The 26,155-nt window shown below is 35.1% G+C and overlaps 1 protein-coding gene across 1 annotated transcript in view; it reads left to right on the forward strand.

The window, feature by feature from the left end:
* The window catches only part of LOC150074872 (large ribosomal subunit protein uL1-like), a 57,100-nt gene extending 31,163 nt beyond the window's left edge, over window positions 1-25,937 (forward strand). Inside the window, exons 4-5 of the mRNA XM_090389445.1 lie at window positions 21,476-21,648; window positions 25,722-25,937. Of these exons, the coding sequence (XP_090245571.1) occupies window positions 21,476-21,648; window positions 25,722-25,892 (344 nt within the window). The 3' untranslated portion in view covers window positions 25,893-25,937. The remainder of the gene's footprint in view (window positions 1-21,475; window positions 21,649-25,721) is intronic.
* The last annotated feature ends 218 nt before the right edge of the window (window positions 25,938-26,155 follow it).

Genomic DNA, 26,155 nt, shown 5'->3' on the forward strand with positions numbered 1-26,155 from the left:
TATGTTGGAAGTTTCTCTGACGCATTTGAAAGTGGAATATAAACCTTTGGTTATTCTCAAGCATAAAATTTTCATCGCCATGTATAGAGTATGATGTGGTTACTCCTTGGTGATCTTTTCGTCTTATTTCGCTAGTTGCCATCATAAATGGAGTAACACGTAATCATCTTTAAATTTACGTGGATGGCCTAAGTATATCTTTGGAAATGACAGTTCCTCAGCATGTTCATTGTAAAATATCAACATCGGTTGATTGTGTTGTCCAGGAGCAAGTGCAAGATATTTGTCTTCATTCCAAAGTAAAATGTGTTGCTATGTCATAAGTAATTCGATGTCACTTTCAGATGACACAATCTTTTCTACATTGTCTACTTGTTCGCTATTCGTAACTCCCAATGAAACTGTAGCAAGCAACTGATGATCGACTGTGATGTTATAACGTTTGTAGGCGCCTCCATAGCCAGGTGGGAAGGAGCAGCAGTGCGTAGCACACGGTTCTTGATTAGACCGGGGTTCCAGCCCATTACCACCAAATACGGAGGATGCGGAAAGGTCAGGGAATGACCACCGCATATCCCGGAGCAATATGGCCTTAGTTGCTAATGCTCCTAAAAAAAAATAACAACAATAACAATAATAACGTTTGTACAGGGGAGTATTGATTGAATACCTTAGCCACGATTTGACCCTTTCTTTTCTCACATATCCTTGCAAGTAAGTCAATTTATGAATCAAATGCTTCTTGATGTGAACATTGAATGCATAATCGTTGTCTAAAGCACGAGGCAACTCTCTAACCATATTATTCACGTCAGCTGGAACATTTATGACTTGTCTGATGATACCATAACTGCCAGTTTCATATCGCAAACATCGAATCTGCATGAATGGCAATTTAGTCAAAACCAACCGTTCGCTTATACAATCGTGTGGCAGTAAATTCAATGGAAACAGATGATATATGAAGCCATTGGACTTGGATAATGATGGTACATTTCCCAATTCTAAGCTTGTGAAGCTTGTTGTATTGCAAAACATAAATGGTGCCACGTTCTCTGCTTCTGGAAATTCATCTTCCAGAATTTGTATATGGTTTGGCTTTGGTAATCTCAAATCATAATTTTTTAATTTTTTTGAAAAAAAGTGATATTAAATATCAAAATTTCTAATTTTTTCGTGAAAGCCTGAGTGCCATATAGGGTACCCCCAGCATAGATGTTATTCCCATCAAAATAAATCACTGACATAGATTTGTTGCACATAAAAGTATTGGGAATTTGCATTTTTTATGCATAGCCTGAAAATAAAAAATAGTAACACGAAAGTAGAAACTTCCTTTTACATGTAACAAGATATGGAAAATGTAACACACAAATTTTTCTCAATTTCCTCAGTGCAGCCTGCAAAGCAAATCTAACTTTGAATATGGCCCCTGTGCAAGAAAAGGTTGGATACCACTGGTCTATATGATCCTGCATTACTGCTTTAACCAGTGGTTCCGTTATTTTCCCTGGAACAGAATTTAAACTAACAGGTCTGTAATTACTTGTGTCACCCTTTGATTTCCCCTCCCCCACACACACACGTGTTAATTTAGGATATATATGCACATCTCCAGTCTGTGGAACCTTCCCTGAATCCAAGGATGCTCATAATTATACCTAAGGGTTTGCTTACTTCCTTTGCTGCTTCCCTTAATATAACTGGATAGGTCCCATCCACCCCAGGTGCCTTTCTTATGTTTGACTTCAACAGTTTCTCCTCCACTTTCCTCTCAGTTATTACAAAATCATTTAACTCCCTGTTAAGAGTTTGATACACTTCTGGCCTCCACCTCCCTAAAGAATTCTTCATGTGCGAATGTGGATGCACAATACTCATTCAGTTTGTCAGCTGCCGGAGTAGGATCATCAACAATCGAACCATTGATATCAAGTGGACCAATCTGATTTATCCCCTTCCGTCTAGAGTCATAAGTAAAGATAAGTATACACAAAGGAGGAAAAGAACCTTTTTTAGTTCAACCAGTAGAACACATTTTATACTGCTTCAAAGCAGTATAAAATATGTTGTGCAGCAAAAACTACTCCATACATACATAGGAGGTTTGAAAAGTTCATGGCCTGAGTATGAAAGGATAGTGGTACAGTGCTAAAAATTTCTACACTTAATAGTAACTGCCAAGTTTCATGCAGTTTCAGTAATCTTTTTTTTTTTTTAATTACAAGCTCTGAAGTTAATAGAGTTGTGTGAATTGAGAAAGATGGACAAAATCAGTTGCCATACAGTCATCCAATATTTGGGGGAAAAGGGACTAATACCAAAAGCAGTTTGCGGGCTTAAGAAGTGGGCATAACCATGGAATAGGAAGGGTCATGATGTGGATCTATCCCTTTTGCCAGAGACAAAGGAGCAGTCCAAACAGTGGAAACACTGCTCTTCTCCCCCTCCAAAGAAAGTCAAGTCTGTTTGTTATGCTGGGAAGGTGACGGTCTTGGTTTTTTGGTATCTGATGGAGTGTTGCTAGTGGATTACCTTCAGAAAGACCAGACAATCACAGGGGCATATTATGCAGACCTTGTGAAGTGTTTCCTTGACAAATGTCAAGGAAAACTTAGTAAAGGAGTCTTCTTCCACTGCACGAGCCTATCACTGCCATGGGTGCATTGCATGAGTGCAGTTGTGAAATCTTGAGTTATCCCTCACATTCATGAGATCTATCACCATCAGACTTCCCCCCTATTTCCTAATTTGAAAATATACCTGGCTGGCCTCCATTTTCCTTCTGACAGTGAAGTCATTGCTGCAGTGGACACATTCTCTTGAGGGCCAAGAGAAAACTTCCTTTGCAATTGGAATTAGTGCATTGCAACACTGATGATATATTAAGGATTCCTTATGTGCTGTAGTTTTTTTTTTTTTTTTATATGAAAATCCCAAACAAGAGAGGTATTAGAACCTATAGTACTTAGTACCGTGCTTAGGCTGGAGGTTGAGAAGACAAAAGAAGATATTTGTTGACATGAGACTTGAACTTCTGTAGACTGTAATTTTCAGGAAATGCATAAGAAGGAAGGTTTTTCCAGAAAACGGCAATTGAATGAATAAACGAGGAAGATGAAAAGTTGGTTCTGTGAGTTTGAAGTTAGGCAGTAAATGGATGTTGGTTGGCGGCGGCAATGTTCAGATTGTTTTGAAAGAAAGAGCGGGAATTATAGATGCCAATTCAGAAGAACAGTGCCCATGGAAGTATCTGTAGAAAAGGCTTGCAGCAGAAACAATACGTCATGAGACAGCTAGTGGAGAATCTGTTAGAGATGAGTCATTAATTAACCTAATTGCCCTCTTCTGAATGGAATATAGAAGCCTGAGAGAGCTTTTGCGGGGGCAACACCCCAGATGTGGGAACAATATTCCATGGTAGGGCGGATTTGCGATTTGTACAGAGTGAACAGCTGTTTGGAAGAAAAGTAACGCCAAGAGCGAAAGAGAAAACCCAGTTTTTTAGATGCAGAGGAAGCAATGTTTGTAATGTGCTTGTGCCAAGAGAGATTAGAAGTTAGGGTAATCCCCAAAAGAGATATATCATTTTGACTAGAAATCGGAGTGTCACCAAAGAAATGTGTCATATAACAACTAGATCATAAGTATAGCGTAGCTTAATTTTCAGCACTCACCTCATAGTAATCCACTTGGTTTGATGAAACTTATGTACATAGTAGTTATAAAACTTTTAAATTCCAATTATTTGTAACTTAGTGTAATTATGAATTTTTAAAAAAAATCATGAGCTTTAAAATGTGCTAAAATTTTCCTAAGAAAGGAAAGTGTACATTCCATTCTATAGTTGTCTTATTAAATTTGTGTATTAAAAATTAAAACGAGATAAAAGCCAATAGCCGCACATGAGCGACTTTCTAAACCATCCTCAGTTAGCTTTAGTGGAAAGAGAAGAACACGTGAAGTATGTTATATACTGGTTAAGTTCCCGAAATGCATTCCAGTGCATGTGGGAACTTTATACGTGCTAAATTCCAAATAGGGAAGAAATTGATTGGAACCGAGATATATGTGGTACATGTTGATTGTCTGTCATCTTGCAACCACTAGCTGATGGTGGCCGCTGCTGCCGAAAGCTCCTGTGTTAGTGATTTTAAACAACTTTTATCGTTTTTAATTTTATATATTTTATTGTATTTTATTCTTGTTATACAACATTTATTTTATTTTATTTTAATATACAGTTATACAAACAGTATGCATGTATTTTATTTTATATTATATTATCATAATAAAGGCGTTTTATAGATTCGAGTCTGTGTTATTTAGTAGCATTACAGATTAATTATTGGTTGGAACTTTCGTGTTTAATATGTTGAACGAGGTGTGGCACTTAAATCACTCAGTGACGAGAGCCTCATTTTGAAGAATTTTATAACTAGAATTCAGTTTAACTACTGTAATAGCCGAATCAACGTGTGGCTTATGATTACAAGATTGAACATGTGTTAATTCTGAACCCAATAAATTAGATTTGAAGCTATTAAAGTGGTAGTAGGCACATGTGTTAGAAATTTTTGAAGTCCAAAATTTAGCATGTTGTACTACCAATATAACATGCTTGACAATCTGATTGACATCTAATCAAATATATAATGTATTCTAATCCTGTGTCATATACTCATGTGTTGTCCTGTATGAATTAAATTTAGAACCTAATTTATTATAAGATGTAAATATTAACTTGATATCTGTATTCTTAAAAATCTGTCGAAGCCGTCTAGCATATTGTTGATGGTATGGAAGGATGATAAGGGGTCTGTGTATGTTATTCAAATGGTTATTAATGTTGTCAGGACTATTAATACTATTATGGACTTTAGTAATGGTTTCTTTTATTAGTTGTAATGAATATTTCCTATCGATAAATTTTTTTAGTGAGGTATTGCAATTTCTGTGGATAGATCTGCTTGTGTGTGACTATATTTAATATCATTATATATATGATTATAAAGAACTGCTTTTTTGATGTATAGTGGATGGTGTGAGTAGTAATGTAAGAACTTCCCTGTATGTGTGTTCTTCCTGTATATTTTGGTGCCTAAAATTGTATTGATTTTATATATAGTGAGATTTAGAAAATTAATTTTATTATCGGTTTCTACTTCGAGGGTAAATTTGAGTCTCTCATGTGTTATATTAAATAAAGTGTCAATAGTTTTATCTATTAAAAGGACATCATATGCATATCTCATATACAATTTGATACCAAGAGGAAAAGGTTGAAGTACTTTTTCTTCAATAGAAGCGAGGTAGATTTCGGTTAAAGGGGCTGAGATAACGAGGTCCATAGGAAGGCCAAAAATTTGTTCATATATATTATTTTGAAATCTAAATTGCTTGGCTTTAAGTAACAGTGACGTGAGCTCTAAAATGTCATTAACATTTAAATCAGTACGTTTTGTCAAAGTGTTGTCTTTAGTTAATAGTTCTTTAAGAGTTAGTAGTGTGGTTTCGATGTGCACGTTTGTATATAGGGAGACGACGTCGAAAGACGCGAGAATATCATTTTCAGTTACGGTCACGGAAGTTATACGTTCGTGTGCCTGCTTAGTATTGTATACCCTGAACCGAGAAAATCTCATTAGATGTGAAATAATTTTAATAACCACCTGGATAAATATCGTATCATACATGAATCCAGTGCTGTGTTTAACTCCGAATTAACTAGTAAACTTAATATTCATCAACAACAATTAATCCACATATCGAGACTTCATGAAAAATTCCAACATTATAATACAAAAGGCAGATAAAGGCGACACTATCCCAATCATGGACAAAAATACATTTAGAAAAAATGTTACACATTCTGTCAGACTCAATGACATACAGAGTTTACAACACGTTTAATATTAACAAACTTAAAAATAAACTTGATGGGATCTTAAGGAAGCTTAGAGCGTATAAACAAATTAATTTACACACCCTCCAACAGATAGGTATTTGCAGTAATATACTTTCACATATTTTTGGAATAGTTAAACTCCATAAACAAGATTACCCTTTGAGACCTATTGTTTCCTTTAAACAGTCCGCTTATGCTAATCTATCCATATTCCTCGTTAAAATTATTTCACCTCTAATGAGATTTTTCGGTTTAGGGTATACAACACTAAGCAGGCACACGAACGTATAACTTCCGTGACCGTATCTGAAAATGATATTCTTGCATCTTTCGACGTCGTCTCCCTATATACAAACGTGCACATCGAAACCACTCTACTAACTCTTAAAGAACTATTAACTAAAGACAAAACGTACTGATTTAAATGTTAATGATATTTTAGAGCTTATGTCACTGTTACTTAATGCCAAGCAATTTAGATTTCAAAATAATATATATGAACAAATTTTTGCCCTTCCTATGAGCCTCGGTATCTCAGCCCCTTTATCCGAAATCTACCCTGCTTCTATTGAAGAAAAAGTACTTCAACCTTTTCCCTCTTTGGTATCAAATTGTATATGAGATACACAGACAACATACTTTTAATAGGTAATAAAACAACTATTGACACTTTATTTAATACATTTAGTACAACACATGAGAGACTCAAATTTACCCTCGAAGTAGATACCGATAATAAAATTAATTTTCTAAATCTCACTATATATAAAATCGGTACAATTTTAGTCACCAAAATATATAGGAAGAACACACATAAAAATACATAAAAAAAAGCAGTTCTTTATAATCAGATATATAATGCTATTAAATATAGTCACACACAAGCAGATCTATCCACAGAATTGCAATACCTCACTAAAAAAATTTATTGATAGGAAATATCCATTACAACTAATAAAAGAAACCATTACTAAAGTCCATAATAGTATTAATAGTCCTGACAGCATTAATAATGAATAAGATACACAGACCCCTTATCGTCCTTCCATGCCATCAACGATATGCTAGGCAGCTTCGACAGATTTTTAAGAATACAGATATCAAGTTAATATTTACATCTTATTAGAAATTAGGTTCTAAATTTAATTCATACAGGACAACATATGAGTATACGACACAGGATTATAATACATTATATATTTGATTAGATGTCAATCAGATTGTCAAGCAATGTTATATTGGTTGTAGAACAGCTAAATTTTGGACTTCAAAAATTTCTAACACACTTGCCTACTGCCACTTTAATAGCTTCAAATTTAATTTATTTGGTTCAGAATTAACACATGTTCAATCTTGTGCTCATAACCCACGCGTTGATTCGGCTATTACAGTAGTTAAACTGAATTCTAGTTATAAAATTCTTCAAAATGAGGCTCTCGTCATTGAGTGGTTTAAGCACCACACATTGTTCAACATATTAAACATGAAAGTTCCAATGAACTTCTCCCCTATTTGGAATTTAGCACATATAAAGTTTCCACGTGTTCTTCACTTTCCACTAAAGCTAACTGAGAATGGTTTTGAAAGTCACTCATGCGTGGCTACTAGCTTTTATCTCATTTTAATTTTTAACACGTTTTAAAGCTCATAATTTTTTTTAAATTCATAATTACACTAAGTTATGAATAGCTACTAATTGGAATTTAAAAGTTTTATAACTACTATGTATCTGTTATAAGTTTCATCAAACCAAGTGGATTACTATGAGTTGAGTGCTGAAAATTAAGCTACGCTGTACTTGTGATCTAGTGCATTGCAGCATTGGTGGCAAAAGTGTATTGGCTCCAAAGGGGACTATAACGTTACCTCACTCCTCAAATAAACCCTTCATACTGAGACCACAAACTTTTCAAACCCCTTTTATTGCTGCACAATATGTTATTCTGTTTCATGATTGTCCCACAAACATAGAAAGAATTTTTGTGAAACTCCCCTGTAGACCAGTGAGTAATCCAGTTACCTTAAGATCACCACAGACATTCCAAGAAAAGTCATGCTACTTTATTGCATTCAGAATCTTGGACATGCTGTCATGTTTATTCTTTGCCAACAGCATGAAGTAGAGATACTAATGGAAATGCATTTCTGTTGTGTAGAAAATTGCTTTTAAACTTAATTTTGAGGCATCAATAAATATATGCCATTCATTAGGATTGTGTTCAATGCCCAGTTCATTCATAAGACCACTAATATCTTTACAGAAACACAATGTCTTCCATAACAAAATATTTTAAAAACTTTACGATGTTATCAATATACTGTAATAACATTTCCCAATACAAGTAAATTCTGCTTTGTCTTGTCCAAATCTGTTGAAATGGATGGGCCAGCAAGGTCTGCAACACAAGAATCTCTATACTTTTTGGACAGCCACCTTCAGGTGGTAATTTTTTTTTTACTTAAACCATAATAATTGCAGAGCTGCATATAAAGCAAGTTATTTTAAAAGAAGAATAAATTTAAAAGAACACACAATAAAAGAAATCTTGAGTGACAACTGAAGATGTCTGAAATAAGTGAAAATTTGTATATGTACTAAAGAACCCTGAATAGCAACTTTTCCACAAATTCAGTTATACACAAAAATTAAATTAAAACAAATAATGCAGCTTTTGGCAAATATAATAGAAGAAAAATGCCCTATAGCAATTGAATATACTTCCTGATATAAAGAATTCATATAATTATATTTTGGGACACTTTGTTTCATGTTGGAAATTCAAAACACAAATTGCTCTTTAGATACAACCTAATATATAGTATAATGATTATGAGGTATATCTTATGCTGAAAAAAGATTTTCGATCAAATCCATGGCTCAAAAAAAACACAATTTTCCTAATAAACTATTCATATATTTCATATACTGTTGTGAATATCCTGGCTCCTTTAATGATGGTAACATGATTTTTTACATATACCTTTGTACTTTTTTTTTATCAATAATATTACTTCCACATACAACCCTTGCATCTAGCACAGTGGTTATGATCACTGTTTTTCTGTATTGTGAAAAAGGCCCTAATTTGATATCTAGGGTTTAAAACCAAATTGGCTAATCATCGAATTCTGCTTTAAACTTAGCTAGATTCACTGCCCATAGGCGAACTTCGTGACATCCAATCATTTGTTATTCTCTGAGATTTTATATTTGTGTCCTGATTCATGTGTCACCCACAGGGAAATCTAGGGATGTGTGCATCTGGTTGCCCTTTTCGGAATCCCTCCCCAGAAGTTCATTTTTTTTTTTTAGACGCAGTCCCCAGACTGAAATAAAATATTCCAAATGTTATCTGACCATCATCTTGTATAGAGGGATAGTGACATCCATCTTCCGACTAACATGGGTCCTGATAATTGTGGACAGGAATGTTGAATCATAACACCTGCCTTTTTCATCTTAAATCAATTTGAGATCCTCTACCCTAGGTGTGACTGGGATTTCTTTCCCCTAATGCATGACCTTACATTTAGTGCATTAAACATTAATTGAATTTTTCAGACGATGTATATACAAATAATCCAATTCCTTTTAAAGCAACAAGGCTCAGCTGCCATTGTTAATCTCCTTCAAATCATCAGCAAACTTTAGCACCGTATCTTGGATACCCATATCTGTGTCACTAGTGAAAATTAAAAGTAGGAGGGAAACCAACACCTATCCCTGTGAAAGACTACTTGTTATGTTGATCCACAATGAAGACTGACTATTTATGACAACCCTCTGTCTCCTCTTTTAGTTAGCCTGCAATTCTGGTGTAGGATTGCGGGCTGACTAAAAGAGGGTAACCAATATCCCCAACTTCTTCCAGTTTGCATAGCAGCCTTCTTTGAAGGATAGCATCAGGAGCCTTTACTAACAGCTATGTATATAATGTCAAAATTGTTACCCACATCCAGCTGCTTAATGACTATATCATGGTAATTTACCAAATTGGTCATGCATGACCTCCCATGCTGGCATCTATTCAAGCTACCATCTTTATTGAGATGGTTCTGAATGCATAGCTGCCAACTCCAATTCACCTTTGTAGTATAGTTGGTGATAATTTCTCTGTCCCTTTGCAAAAACTGTTTTTCTTATTCAAAAATAAAACATCTTTATTTACTAATTTCTGCTTATTTTGTTAATGAATTGCCTATCAGATGTGCTACGGTAATGTGGGTTGCAGAAGTGAAACGTGCTACAATTGCATTGTTCAGTGTAGTGTGTGTTATTTCATTGGACTTTGTGGTGCAAATCTAATGAACAGTACGTTTTAGTAAAGATGCCAGAGAAATATGACTTAATTTTTGCAGACATATCCATAAGATTTTCCATGTACTGTAAAATCTGATAAAAAGTAACACATTTGTTTGCCTTGTGTATCATATATAGATGTCTTATTTCATTCAGGCAGTGGGAGTTTCTGAAAAACAGTGTGTATTACACAGAAAGAAATGCAGAAATACTGCCCTCCCTCATGACATTTGACTCTGAATTCTTGTGTGCATAGCCAAGTTGGCATGATTAAAGGGTGATTAGGTTAAATGTGCAAATATTTTAAATGCTGTTCAAAGCTGGACTTATATGAAGGAATATATTAATGAGAGTATTAAGTAGGCTTTTTTTGTTACTGTTACTTATTTAACAAAACTTCAGTCTGCTTCTCAGGTTTACAACCTTGAATTTCTCACAAATAGAAATAACGGTATCTTCATCAGCATCAATAAATTGACTTCCATGTTTTCTATTTATCCATTTCGTCCTCAGAAGGACTAGTAAGTTAATTCATTGTTTCATCTGAACTATAACTTGTATTTTCATCACTGTCATCAGTTGGTATTATTAGACGGCCACAACTTCCATCATGGTATCTTTTCTCCATTATTATTCTTCCAAATTTGATAAATGAGCACCTATTTTTTTCCAAGTTTCTTCACCAATTGAAGTTAATCCGTGAATAGTTAATTCTTACAATCTATCCATAGACATCCCCAATAATGTTATAATTTCTAATGTATCTCATTAAATCTGCTCATACATATTCACTGGCATTATCACAGTGGTATGACAGCAATCTTAAAACTAGGAATCCTTTTTGAGAATAGCATTTTGGCAAATATAAAAGTTCAACTTTTCTAAGATATCACTGAAAGCAATATTATTCTGGGAAAGCAAATCCATTATTTCCTGTTTTCTGAATGATAGGGTGTATTTGTCTATAATTATGACAGCCTTTTCAGTTATATTGGGTAAAAGTTTATCTGATGTCCTTTTATCAAAAATTGCCAAATTCATCTGACTGTGATAATCCCCCGCTGTTATGTTTGCTTAGTACACTGAATTAGGAATAAATCCGTTTTCTTCACCTCTACATAAAACAGTTCATTTTGAAGTATTTCCTGATTATAGACTTTACAAACAGTGGCTGCTCATGACTATGGGGGGGTTCTGCTTCTTAAAGTTACATTAAATTGCCTTGATTATAAACATGTAGACATAGATAGTAGTAATAATAAGCAAGTTAAAAATACTACAAAGCTTTAACAGGCTTTGGTAATCTTGAAATTTTATTTAAAAATAAAATCCATTCTTTGGTTTTTAATTGTTGAAAATAGATTAATGACTTTTTCATTCAAGTTTGGTGCACTGATCAAGTCAGCACTGCTCGCTCTGCAGTTCCTTTGACTCATTTTGTCACCTCTAAAAAATGCATATTGGCAACAACTAGGCATTGACTCAACCACCGAGAGTAAAATGTGGAACTGTCTAACGCACAGTTCTGTATGGTTAAACTTCAAGGTTTAAAACAATTTCGTGTTTTTATTCGTTTATTATTGAAGTAATTATTGGAAATAGTTGTTTTTCCATGAACCAAAGGCCTTAAGCTATGGTTGGGCCTGGATTGCCTGGGCTAAGTTAAATACTTGTATTAAATAAAGCAATTATTTATTTTTTTCATTATTGGAAATAGAGAATGAGTATACTACATGTGGGACCTGTTAATAAAAATATTCATTGCATTGCATTGTTCTTCGCAAAACTTCATATAACTCCGTTTACTGTATATTTAGGTTTTAAAAGCTGGGGGTGCTGCAGTTCCTCAGTGCCTACCAAAATGCTGCCCCTGGTTACAAACATTAAATTTTCCAGCATTTACTAAAATACCAAATTGCTATTGATCCAAGTTTCATCAATATAAACAGTATGACTACTTTCTCTTCTAAATCATGTAATTTGTCACAAATATCTTGTCCTTTCAATTTCGTATTTACAATTAAAAGCTTTCTTTTGCTTTGAGATTTTTTCCAACAAAATCAGCATTCGTGAAGAATTTTTTGAATTGATTCTCTTTTAATAGTAAAATTTATTTTCTGTTTTAGAACTGAAATTAATTTAGGTATTGTTGGAACTCGTTAGTCATTTATGTAAAAGTTCTTGGGCAGTTCACCTTAACTTCTCGATTGAATTTGTCCACAAGAGATACACCCTGTCTTGTTTTAGTTTGCATTTTTAGAGATTTAAAAGCGGGATTTTTGTTATCTTTCTCTTCCCTCCTAATTTTTTAAATGATTGTTTCCAAAAATCCTGTGGCAACATCTGCCCACTTAGTTGCTTGTTTAATTGGCATGCTTTGAACTCCATTTAGTGCTTCCTTATCAAGATATTTAATGACGTAATGTTTACGTAGTCAAGTAATGTTTTACTTGACAATGTAAACTTTCCCTCTTGCATTCTTTACTTCCATTCTCTCTTTGCTAACAAAATTCATAAACTTGAATGACCTATTAAACTGTGCATCTGAGTGCAACTCTGATAGTGTTTATCAGTTCCTCATCTGAGTTGTACTGTGGCACTGCCTATACCTGAAATGGAATCGTACTGGCATTTTGCCAGGCACAGTCACATTTTGCGTGGTCAGACAGTAGATGTTATATTTCATGGTGATGATGATGTCATACAAGCTGAATTTTTATTTTTCGTTTGTCGTGAAACAATCTTCCTCTGAATTGTAGTGATTGTGCAAGTGCATTGTTCAAAAATTAGTTTCCCGATATTGAAATAGCAAAAAGTAAGGTTGTGGAAGAATGAAAGCAACAGGTGTTGTTATTGAAATTACATTGATAGGGAAAGAAGAGATGGTGTGGCTCTTAAAAAAAATATGCTATTTTCATTTGCTACAGTAAACAGTAATTTCAAGCAATGTCCCATTGTGGTGACCTTTTGTAATAATAATAAATAATAATATCATCAAATTGAAAGCAGCTTGCTTTCACTGCCAGCGCTAGAAAGTGACTGTACGGGGCATATATCCATTTCATTACCTAGTGGTAATGGCAGTTAACCTGACCTATAACATCAAGTAATGTTTCTCTTGTTAACCATTAATCAGTGATTGATTGAAAATCAGATTTTTTTTTACTTTCCCAGATAGTCAGACTTTTATTGCTATAGTTTCTGAAGTGATTTTATTAGTTTTCATACAAAAATTATATGCGAGAACCTGTCAGGTAACCCTCTACTGTCTGTGCAGCTATTTGTCTTTTTTGCTCTAAGAGTAGCATGATACTGAACAAGCACTGCTGCTGTGTGTTTAAAGGCTAAGGCTAAATGTGTTTCTTCTCCCACTAGTGCAGTAAGCATGTACTGTTTTACCCTAGTAATTTTTGAATGATGTATTATTGTTTTCACTGAGTAAAGATATCATTAAACCTGATATTCTGTCCAGATGGTTGCTACACTGTTGGAAGCAGGATACATATAAGGTGCTGCCCAAAAGTTCCCGTAATGTATTTATAAAATGAATTACTCACCCTTGGTCTTATTCGCCACTGCCACCTTCGAAGTAGTTCCCTTGAGTGCGTAAACACCGATCCCAGCACTTCTTCCATGATTTGAATGCACCCTGAAAGTCCTTTGTCATAGTGTTGAGCACCACATGCGATTCAGTTTGGATATCCTCTATGCTGTTTTTTCATTCTTGGGAAGAGGAAGAAGTTGCAGGGGGCTAAGCCTGCGAATAAGGGTGGGTGGGGTAATGATTGTCATGTTGTTGGATGCCAAAAACTGCTCCACAGCGAGAGGTGTGTGGGCTGGCGCTTCGTCATGACGGACTCTGTTCTTTATGCGCTACTTCTCTGGACATTTCCTCTTGAAGGCTTCCCTTAATCACCTCATGATGTCGCAGTAGAACTTTGCATTGACGTTCTGGCCAGGAGGGATGAATTCCTTACGGATAATCCTGTCAATTTCCAAAAAAGCAGATCAGCATGGACTTCACATTGCCCTTCACTTGTCAGGCTTTCTTTGGTCGGGGCAAAGATGGCTCTTCCACTGGGATGATTGTTGCTTGGTTTCTGGGTCATACCCGTATATCCAACTCTCGTCACCAGTGACGGCTGTAGAAAGGAAGTTTTGATCACTCCTGGCCCGTTCTTGAAGATCTCTGCTAACTTCCATGCGATGCTGATTTTGGTCTTCACTCAGTAACTGTGGCACGAACTTGGCTGCAGTCCTTCTCACGTACAACTCATCTGACAAAATCTGCTGGTATGTGTACAATAGTCTTACAATGCTACAAATGTCATGGATGGTCTGCCTTGCGGTCTTTACAGATTGCCACACGAACATTTGCATTTTCCGGGGTGGTGCCTGATGATGGATGCCCAGAGCAATCGTCATCATAAACTGATATTTGGCTGTTTTTAAAATGGTTAAACCAGTAGTAGGTCTGCGTGTGGCCTAAAGCATTGTCACCAAAAGCTTGTTTCAAATTCTTATGGGTTTTTGCTGTTGTATCATTAAGAAGGAAACAAAACTTGATGCAATCACGTTGCTCTCTCACATAAGCCATTGCAACAATTGCAAACTATGCTTAACACACTGCCAAAGAACTGCGCATAAATATTCAATCTCTATCCAGCCCGATGCCATGCGGCACACTCATGCAGTGTTAATTAGCACCACAAGTCCTTACTAGACGTAGTTCCCGTTTAACATTCAAATTTCAGGAACATTTGGGTAGCACCTCATAGTTTGAAATGGAATGCACTGCGAAGGATGCTGCCAGATTGCATTGGTGCTCCCACACAGTGCATTAAGCATCTACTCTTTTACCATAGTAATTTTTGAATGGGTGTACTGTTGTTTGCTCAGAGTTAAGATGTGAAACCAGATACAGTGGATTCCGGTTATTTGGGCCACCAGTTAATCGGGGCAGCCGTTTATTTGGGGCAAATCTTAAAAAAACACAAACCAATCGAGAAAATAGCCAGGGTTTACTTCTCTTAATTGGGACAGCATGCCGTTTAATCGGGGCAGAAGACCGCAGCACTGGAGATTACCCCACGATTGTCTCCGATGGTACCATGTGGTTCAGTCGAAATTCTGGAGGTCACAACCATAAAACAATAAAAACAATTAGCAGTCACCCGTTTATTGGGCTTTTCTGTTAGTGAAATCTGTCATAAATGAATAGTAAACTCGATCTTACTGAATTTGCGATAATACCGACAGCTGGAATTCTGTGGGTTATTATGGTAAAATGTGTTTACACTTCTATGGAATCTTCAATCATATAAAAAAAATAAATTTTTAGATCTCTTTATTCGTATTTTTAAAGCTTTGTAACTCGTTACTCGGTTCTCACTTGCGCGTATCGTGTTACTTGCAAATTGTGTGTGCCGTGTTCTTTGTTATTGATTGCTTATCTTTTTACTGTTTTAAATTTTAATCCCTACCCACAAATGTCAGTGAACAGAAATGTCAACTAGTTCGTATGTACTTATTACGCCGACCGGGCTAGCCAGGTGGGTAAAGTGCCTGCCTGGCAACCCAAAGGTCACGGGTTCGAATCCCGCCTCGGGCTTTGATCAAAGTACTGCAAAAACCTTGGGAGGTGCATTATGGCCAACAACTACCAAAAAAAAAAAAAAAAAAATGTACTTATTACAGTACGTATTAATTATTCCGATTATCACGTATATTCTTCCGATTTTCACATATCATTTAATTTTTCAATTGGTAAGGTAATAAAGGGTAAATTTGTGCTTAATATATCTTTGCTTTTATAGCCTGTGGATAATATTCCTCCTATTTTCGCTAATTAGAATCGCTGTTTAATAAAATTTAAATTCAATTCACAAACATGATCACAATGACCGGTGCTTACTGTACATCGTATAGTGAATGGTACTTTACTATGTTGAGTTTGTCGTAACGTGATTTGATTGTACAAAGTGTAAAGTGTTCATTGTCTAACGGCCCCAGGGGTTTCCCCCATCTCCGTGTTGTGTACTCTGTTTGTGAAACACAGAACACTGTGAAGGCCAGAGATTTTAAAAAGTGTAAGGTTTATGTTGTGTAGTGTCATATTGTTCCTCTGACCTTTTAGCCGTTGGGCCCCTAGTGGGACCCCCGTTGCCCACACTTAGCCCCGAGGAGGCAGGTCAGGCATAGAGGGATCGCATTAGAAGTAAGTACTCTGGCAGGGCCTACCACCTAATTTCCTAAGATTTCAGTGGCAAGGGCCTAAAAAAAAAAAAAATAAATAAATAATAAAAAAAAATAAGATAAAAAAAAAAAATAGTAATTAATTGAATTTGATTGTACAGTGAACTAATTGTGAAAAAAAATGGGGGGTACGTTGTATTTTTAACTATTTACGTGAAATTTCGGATAATTGGGGCAGCCGCTTAATCGGGCCAAAATGCACTAGTCCTGATGTGACCCAAATAACCGGAATGGACTGTATTATTGTATCCAGACGGTTGCTACACTGTTGGAAGCAGGATACATAGTTTGAAATTTAATGCACTTTAAAGGGTGCTGCCAGATTTCAAATATGTTTTTTTTTTAATTCTTTCATTATTTATATACATAATAAGCAGAAATATGTTTTTATATTTTGTGTACTATTTTTATAAATGCAAAATTTAACACTTGTTAAATTTCTCACACATAATCATCTTTTAAACTGTAAAATGGGAGAGAATAAGAGATTGATGTTTCTGTTTTGTGTCTAGTGTGTATTCCCCCCCCCCCTTTTCCAGCACATTTAATATTTCTTTTATGTTTTTGAACATAAAAGGCATAAAGCACATAGCATGTTTTAAAATTCTTAAATTTTTATTAAAACTAAAAAGTGCTGTAATCCATTGCATTAAGGAAAGTTGAAGTATTGGCTATTTAAGCAGGGGGAAAAAAAAAAAAGCCAGAAACATTTTCCAAAAATTAAAAAAATTTTATACGTGTCAGTTGACCTGCCACTATTTTTGCTACATTTTGGGTGCAACCACCCTTGCATTAAAAGAGAGGATTGTTGTGCACTTGGTAGTAATTGGGTTGCCCTTGTCATCTTGTTAATTTGTACCCTTAAAAGGATGCTGCATGCCTTCCTGTAAAATTGGGTGAATACTTGATAAACATTTACTACTATCTAGACAAGTGCTAAAAAGGAAAGATTTAAACAATTTCAACTAGTGTATGCCATCAAAATAAACATTTTTAAGCATGTATGCACTTGTTGATTCTCTGGTTAAATGTATAATAAGGGCTGATAAAATAATAATTATATCTCAGAACTTTCAATCTTTTTAAAGAAGAGGTTCATAATTCAAAAGTTTCAAAAGAAGACAAGTTCATGAACTCCAGAAAAAGAAAAAGAATGCAGACTTCTGGTAAAAACAATCCTAAACAGACCAGGCAAACTGATAATTCTAGTCATATTTTCCTCACTCGTGCAAAAAGGTTTGTTCGTGTTTTTCTCTTTTTGCAATTTTCTTGTTTTTCTTTTAAGTGTTGTGCTAATGTTTGAAAATTCGAACATAGCTCTTCAATCCAGCATGGCTCATATACTTATATTATTGAGATCATTACTCCTAGGTATGTTGAAGGATGTTATGTGTAAATTGATTTTGCCAGCAGTTTTGAAATCTTACACTTCTGTTTTGGAAATTGGTAGCCATAGCAGACTAAATCAGATTGATGATTCTGACTTAATCATAGGCATTTCTACTGCCAAGGTTGTGGAAAGTCTAAACAAAAGGAGGAGATTTGGTTAGTGAGGAAGTACTTTGTTTGCAACTACACGGTGCACAAGTTCCCATTAAAAAATTGTGGTCTTATAAATGTTGAGGTAATACAAATTTCAATTGTCAGTGCATCATTTTAACATGTGAAAATTTTTATGGACACATTTCCATTATTTCCAAGAAATAGATGGAACAATATATGCATTGCAGTATTAATTTTGTCAGGTTCAGTACCAGATGCTGTTATGAAAGAAGGAATTAATACATGGTGGTCCTTGCTAACAAGTGCACAGAGGCTAGAAATGTGACTAATTATCTTGAGTCTTGTTTCTGTTTTTCTTATTATCCTTCTGCTTATAATGCCATTTCTAAGCATAGAAATCCAGTTTTTTGAAAGTAAAAAGTTGGCAGCCATGTCTAAGTTGAACGTTGTGGGTTCAACCCAAATGTTCAATTTCAGGAGGGACATGTTCTTAATAATTCTGAGAGTTGCTTAATATACCCTGATGGTGCAAAACTGATGCTGCTGTGTCTCCTTTACTGTCTCCATATGAATGTAGGACTTACATCAGTGCACTGTTTGCAATAAAATTAGCCTTGGACAGTGTTGACATTCATCTCAGTACACAAAGCCTGATATATGTAAAGATTCCATGAGTGCAGTCTTAGCAATAGAAAAATTAACTCTCATCTTCACATCCGATAGTAAAACAAATCAAGTCTTGCTTAAATCATTTATGCAACAACAACCATTCTGTTAGTTTTTGCTGAATTCCAGGATATGCCCTCGTCTCACAAAATGAAAGTGCAGACCAAGCAGCTAACCATCCAGTCACTGCAGGACCTGCATCCTACCAAATACTATATGTAGATTTTCTGACCCATATTCAGTGAGTTTGTAGAATTCAGTGGCAACAAATCTGGCTATTTCAAGTGAACAACAAACTAATGCAAATAAAACAGAAGCTGTAAGCACAGAATTCCATCTTTAGACAAGATAATCAATGGGTGCTGCTCTTCTTGGACTAATGTTATTAGTGGAGTCCCACAGGGTTCGGTGTTGGGTCCACTGTTGTTTTGTATATTTATCAATGATATTGATGAAGGTATATCAGGCTTAGTGTCGAAGTTTGCAGATGATACAAAGGTTGGCAGGGTTGTTAATGACAGTAATGGCAGTGTGCTACTGCAACAGGATCTAGATAATTTGGGCAGATGGGCTAAGAAGTGGCAACTGAAGTTTAATCTTGACAAATGCAAAGTACTGCATATGGGTAGAAGTAACCCCAGAGAAACGTACCAACTGTGTGGTACTACACTTAACGTGGTAGAAAATGAAAAAGACCTGGGAGTAATTGTGCAGTCAGATATGAAGTTTTCTGAGCAATGCAGACAGGCTGCCAGGGCAGGTCATGGGGTTTTGTCAATGATATATAGGAATTTTGCTAGCAGGGAAAAGGAGGTGATTATCCCTCTGTATAAGGCAATGGTCAGGCCACGCCTTGAGTACTGTGTACAGTTCTGGAGGCCTCATTTTAGGAAGGATGTAGATTTACTTGAGCATGTACAGAGAAGGGCAACAAGATTGGTGAGGGGAATGAAGGGATCATCTTATCAAGAGAGGCTTAAGTTCTGCAAATTGCAGTGGCTGGAGACTAGGCACCTGCGCGGTGATCTGATTGAGGTGTATAAGGCCTTGAATGGGTTGAGCACGCTGAATTCTGATGGGATCCTTCCACTTGTTCAGATTACGAACCTAAGGGGGCATAAATTCAAATTAAGAAAGGACAGATGTGCGGAAATTTGCCTTTAACCAGCGGGTGGTTAATTGCTGGAACAAACTTCCATCTGTCGTTGTGGAAGTTGATAGGTTGAATAAATTTAAGGAGGAACTGGACAGGCATTTGGAGGGAATGGTGTGATTTTTTTTTTTGGCTGATGCTGCATAAGCTCATACATTTGCTTTCTTGCATAACATGCCACCACTACTACTACTACATAAGCAAGAAGAAATAGTTCTGGCAAGGGCAAATAGGATACACCCACCTCACTCACTTGTTTCTGTGTATAAGCGATGTGTATGCAGTGTTCTCATATAAAGACTACCTTTTACCCTCTGGCACAATTACAAGAATCTTTCTATCACTCTCCTATGTCATAGAAAATTATGCAGATTTGAATAAGTTTTTTTCTATCTTAAAAAAAAGGTTTATATGAACTGTTCTGATGGAAAATTTGTTACCCTTTTACATAAACAGTTTCATAATATATGAATAAGACCACTGGCTTCAGCAGACTATGTGCAGCCTATTCCTTCATATTATGTGACCAAAGTGTTTTGTGAGTCCCCCAGGTTTAAAATTGGAATTTCTCAAAATATAGTTTAACATCTACTTTTGAAAATCTTTTTAATATTCAGTTTTCTGCATTGCTTATGATGTTTTATGTCTCTTTCTCAGCATTTAAAAACACTATAAACATACAGTGTAAGAATGGTATTCATGTTATGTAATAACACTAATAACTTATGTAATAAGTGGAAAAAATATAAGAATGGTACTTACATTTTTTCCAGGGAAATCATAAACTTAAGCACTAAACTAATTTTTTTTTATTTTCATATTTAATTATTAATGGTAAAATAAATTAAACTATAAATGTAGACGTCGGCCGTGGCCTTGTGGCCTGCGACATTCAATGTTTTGGCCTCCTAACCAAAAAAGGGTTGCATGGCTCTGGTCTAAATCAAATAAGCAACCATTCTCATCATGAGTTATCTGTAAAGGTTTTGTTCTGTTAATATACAGAAAAAATATTGTAAGATATTAACATACCTTGTGAACTGATGCACTGTGCTGGAGTAGTATGCCAAAAATCTCTTTAAAAGGTTTGATTTGATTTGATTTTTTTTTTTTTTTTTTTTTTTTAGGAGCATTAGCAACTAAGGCCATATTGCTCCGGGATATGCGGTGGTCATTCCCTGACCTTTCCGCATCCTCCGTATTTGGTGGTGACGGGTCTTTAAAAGGTAAAAAAAAAAAAAAATACATCCATACACAGTCATGAGTCTGTGTATGAAAGTTTTCCATACTACTCCCAAGAGTTCTTTCAAACACTTTCTTTCCAAGTGTTTGAAAGTTTGGTTTCATTATTATTTTTGAAACTTTATAAAAGTACTATAATGGTTATAACAAATAACAGATTTAATGAATATTTTAATCAGTATCTTGAGTTTTGTATGACTTCAGCTCAATATATAAAAATGGTCAATTCCAAAGATTTTTTTTTTTTTGATAGAGGGAAGCTGAGGAAGCCTAAAAGGAATGATTTTTTTCCCCTTGTTGTTGGGATAAGGGGTGCAAATCTAAAAGATAGAATAAACAAACATGAATTTTTTTGCTTTTATTGAATACATACAAACATAATTATATATATAGATATAAAATAATTTTGAAATTGCCTTTGAAATATTCTAAATTTGTCTCTCCTAAGCAAAGAAGTATGATGCATTCTTGGCTTCTGAATCCCTGATCAAACAAATACCCAGGCTGCTTGGACCAGGTCTCAACAAGGCAGGCAAATTTCCAACTCTTTTTACTCACAATGAATCAATGATGTCTAAAATAGATGAAGTAAAGGCTACAATTAAGTTTCAAATGAAAAAGGTAAGTGACTAAAATTTCATAGTGATGTCCATTTGAATCTTTTGTAAATATATATTTGCAAAATTTTGTATGTAAGCTTTCCATCTGTTGTTAATTGGGTCCTTAAAAGTGCAGCAGATAGCACATGCAGGGTGATAGTTTGCTTTGCATGTTATATTTGTAATTATTTCCAGGGAAATCATAAACTTAAGCACTAAACTCATTTTTTGGGTAAATAAATAAAAAAAACAATAAAAACTGGTTTAACAATAATTTATTGATTTAAACATATAATGTGCATATCAGTTTACTCCTCGAAGAATGAATTATCCCCAGTCTGCATACCAGTAACTTAAAATCCAGAAGTAGAGGGTTGCAGATTCGTGTAGGTATCCTTAAAAAGGAAATCTAGAATTGATTACATCCTGGCCCTTTTCCTCTTATTTAGGATTTCCTTATTAGCAATAAAGATCAATAGAAATCAATCATCATTGGTGCAAAGAACATCTCTTTGCATAGTTATCTAAAAACTCCTTCACTGCCTCCCAGTGGTTAAATAAATCCATCGATGTTGAAGTTCTTAGTTTCTTATTAATTTCTTCATGAGGTAATTGCTGTTGGACCTTGAACGTGTCACCAGCAGTTCTTCTGGGATATAATTTCAAATTAAACTGGCTATCAAGCTCTACAACCCTTTCTGCATTTTTTGACCATTTCCTCTTGGAATACAGGAAATCAGTAACACATTATTCAGGCCATAATTTCAAATTACATTTGTACATACAGCATTTGCATTCATAGGTATTGACTTCATGCAGCAGTGTTTGTATTGCAGGATGGTGTGGGCTCTTTCCTTTGTCAGTGCCTCCAAGAATTTAGTGAATGTGATCATATGGTAGTATCACTTGAAATTAGTATTTGATTTTGTATCAGGGAAAGGAGATGCACTTCATTCCCTCTCCATCCCATCATTAATTCATTTCATCCCATCAAGATTGTTGGTGACCTGAAGCATTGTTAATGATGGCAAAACTACTTTTGGAAAATGGTCCTGGTAATTGAAGCTCCTTTGATTTCCAAGCCATAGGAAGCTAAGGTATTTAAAGGTTCTTGGATTTACATAGTGTAAAGGAGTGTCAATTAACTTGAAATACCAAGTGTCATTGTTTTCCAGAAGAAGTCAATTGATTCTTAGATGATTTGTGATGTGTAAGCTCTTCCCTTCCTTAGTGATGAAAATTCTGTAATTCCTTTTTCCAGAACAGCTGTTTTATCATTGCCGAAGACTTGTTGATTAGGGCTGTATCCAAGCTCCTCAGTAATTTGTCCAAACTGGTGTGATATTAGTGCTTGCTGACTAATAACTGTATTATTTGTTTAAAAAAAATTGTCCATACAACTATATCCACTGTTATCATACTCTTTACCACCTGCTTCTTAAATATTGTCCAACTGTCAGCCTCTGCAACATATTGGCCAAATATGAACTTACTCCTTATTTGTAAATCTCTTCTTCCATATTCATGTCTTGATGTCGGCCTCATTTTGAGGCTGGAAATTTGTGAATACAGCTTTTTTCTTTGACTGCAGACATAGGCATTGAGTTTATTGCAAAAATAAAATAAAATGAAATAAAGACTATCTGTATATAGTATATAGATAGTTTGATAACCTCTAAACTCGTAACTACTAAATACAATTAATGATTGTAAAACTTTTGAAAACTTTTTTTTTTTTTTTTTTTTTAACAATGCAAATGGAAGTTATATACTGGTTTCTCATATCCATCATCTATCCATGATGAATATGAGAAACAATGGACTAGGAAGCTGCTTTATATTGGAGGTCCACTGTGTTTAAGTTAATGCAAAGTTTTTAATTTAAAAAAATGCGTAGTCACAATTGGTGAATAAAATCATCTTGCTACAAGACATTTATAAATGTCTTGTAGAGTTGAATCTGGCATCCTGAATGTTATATTCAACATCTAGTTGTCATAGATGTGAAATAATAGGTTACAATGTTCGCCCAACATCATGTTCAGGTACAGGTCCCTTTTTATAGAGTGGGCTACAATTGTTGTTGATTCCTTTAATATCCAGAATGCACTGCATATGTGTGGTGATAGATGTAACAACAAAGTTGTACATTTCATCTTACAATATCATTCTTGCATTTTGTTATTATTCATGAACAGTTTCAGAACATTCATAATTTCAGGTAGTCCCAAAGCTTAAAATCCATTAGTAGTAAGTGTTCTGGTGATTTGGGTAGATATTTCACTCTAATGTTTTGTTAGTTCAGTTTGTATTGCAAAGCACTCACGCCCGCTCGCGCACACACACACACACACACACACACACGCGCGCGTGCGCTTGCATGTAGGCAGTACAAGTCCTTGCAGCTTTATGTGAAAGTGTGATGTCAATATTCTCTTCAGTGAGTAATGCACATTACCAGTGAAATATAGCAGCATACATTTGTAATCTTTGTGCTGGTTGTGAAGAATGGACAAAGGATCAATTACAAAACCACTAGCTTTATAATTGTTTCCTGACTGTTGTGTGGACTTGTTTCTACCAAGATGGCACGATATACTATGAGTGAAATACTGTGTCAGCACCAGCAGTAATAATGAAATAGATTTGTCTGCTGCAAATATCACTTGATCTGACCATAGCTGACTTATTGATGCCACTAACTAGCACAGTGGGAATAGCACATCTTGGTTTCTGTAGTCACCAAGATGTGCCATTCCCAATGTATACCTATCAATTATTGATGGGTATACATTGGGATTGATTCCTTCTGTTTAAATTCTGATTGACCATAGCTGATTTATTGATGCCACTAACTAGCACAGTGAACACAAGGGATTAGATTGTTTGCACTTTATTGCCTTTTATCTTCAGTCACCTTGTCCTGTAGGGAATAGCACATCTTGGTGGCTGTAGTCACCAAGATGTGCCATTCCCAATGTATACCCATCAATTATTGATGGGTATACATTGGGATTGATTCCTTGTGTTTAAATTCCTGATGGTAGAGAATAGATGTCAGTTCTTTGCTTTTTTCTTAATATGATGATTTCGACTATAAAGTATTTAGGGCGTAAGCCTCAAGCTATGGAAAAGTCTAGACTATGTATAAGTATAGTGCAAAGGCATCAATAATACATAGCCAAATCAGAATGAACAGAATATTAGCAAAGCGGCATCGTTTTAAGTTATATCTCATATTGTGAATATCATCACAATGATTCGCCATGATATTGCACTACTTCGAATAAGTAACGCTTCACCTGAGGAGAAGACTAATGTTACTTATTCTCAGATGGATACCACCACCCAGACGGCACCGTTTCAGAGCTATTTGGCCCTTCTTCGGTGGGTACCTGAGAATAAGTAACATTAGTCTTCTCCTCAGGTGAAGCGTTACTTATTCGAAGTAGTGCAATATCATGGCAAATCGTTGTGGTATTCACAATATGAGATATAACTTAAAACGATGCCGCTTTGCTAATATTCTGTTCATTCAGATTTGGGAAATATTCGTATTTCCCAAATCTGAATGAATCCGTATTTGGGAAATATTCTAAGACTTTTATGATTATTTCTAGTTCTGAGAGATTTTGTCCCAGATGCTTCTTTTCCTGTCTGATTTGTTGCTGCATTCAATTCGTCTAATATGAATGGTTGTTTCTACTTGGTTAACAGTGTAGGTTTAGTTTTTCTCCCTTATTCTTTTCTGTTGGGTATTTCCTGTTGAGGATCGTCAGGAAACAGTTGTTGGACAGTCTGATCCTAGATGTAGGTGGCATTTACATCCTGGGCTGTGATTGTGTTACTGTATTGTATTGGTTAAACTCTTTTGACCTTGTTGCCTGAAATACACTTAGAAATAAGAAGACAGAATTGCATTAAGCTTCAGCCAAAAGTGTGCACATTTTCTGTTTTTAAAAACGCTTGAAATACTGCTTTCTACACCATCTCTGTAGAACAGAAACATTTATTTTGTAAGCAGTAATTTGTTTATTTTTTTTTAATTAAATATATCTTTCATGTTTTATTTATTTATTTATTTTTTCCCCTTAGGTTCTGTGCCTTGCTGTAGCTGTGGGTCATGTAAAAATGTCACCAGATGAACTGGCCCAGAATATTAATTTGGCTATTAATTTCTTGGTTTCTCTTCTGAAAAAGAACTGGCAGAATATTCGATCACTTCACATCAAGAGTACAATGGGTTCTCCTCAACGTTTGTATTGAAATGCAGTAGTTATTGACTTTTCAATAAAGTATTGCCTCAATTGACGTTGCTTTTTATTCTTTGCTTTTTATTTTGTTATCCATTAAACTTTTAAAATTATTTCAGACTTTCTCTGTAGAAGTGGGATAGAGTAGAGTAGTTTTCGTGAATCAAATAAACAAATATCATTAAATCAACTTTGTGATTTATGTTTTTTTTTTAAGTGAAAATATGAAATTTTTACACTTCTGAAATTTCGGGGTATTTTTGTTTCTTTTGGTAA

This window comes from Mastigoproctus giganteus, unplaced genomic scaffold (assembly GCF_048544385.1).
Source record: "Mastigoproctus giganteus isolate SK-2022 unplaced genomic scaffold, ASM4854438v1 scaffold_23, whole genome shotgun sequence".
Lineage (NCBI taxonomy): Eukaryota > Metazoa > Arthropoda > Arachnida > Uropygi > Thelyphonidae > Mastigoproctus > Mastigoproctus giganteus.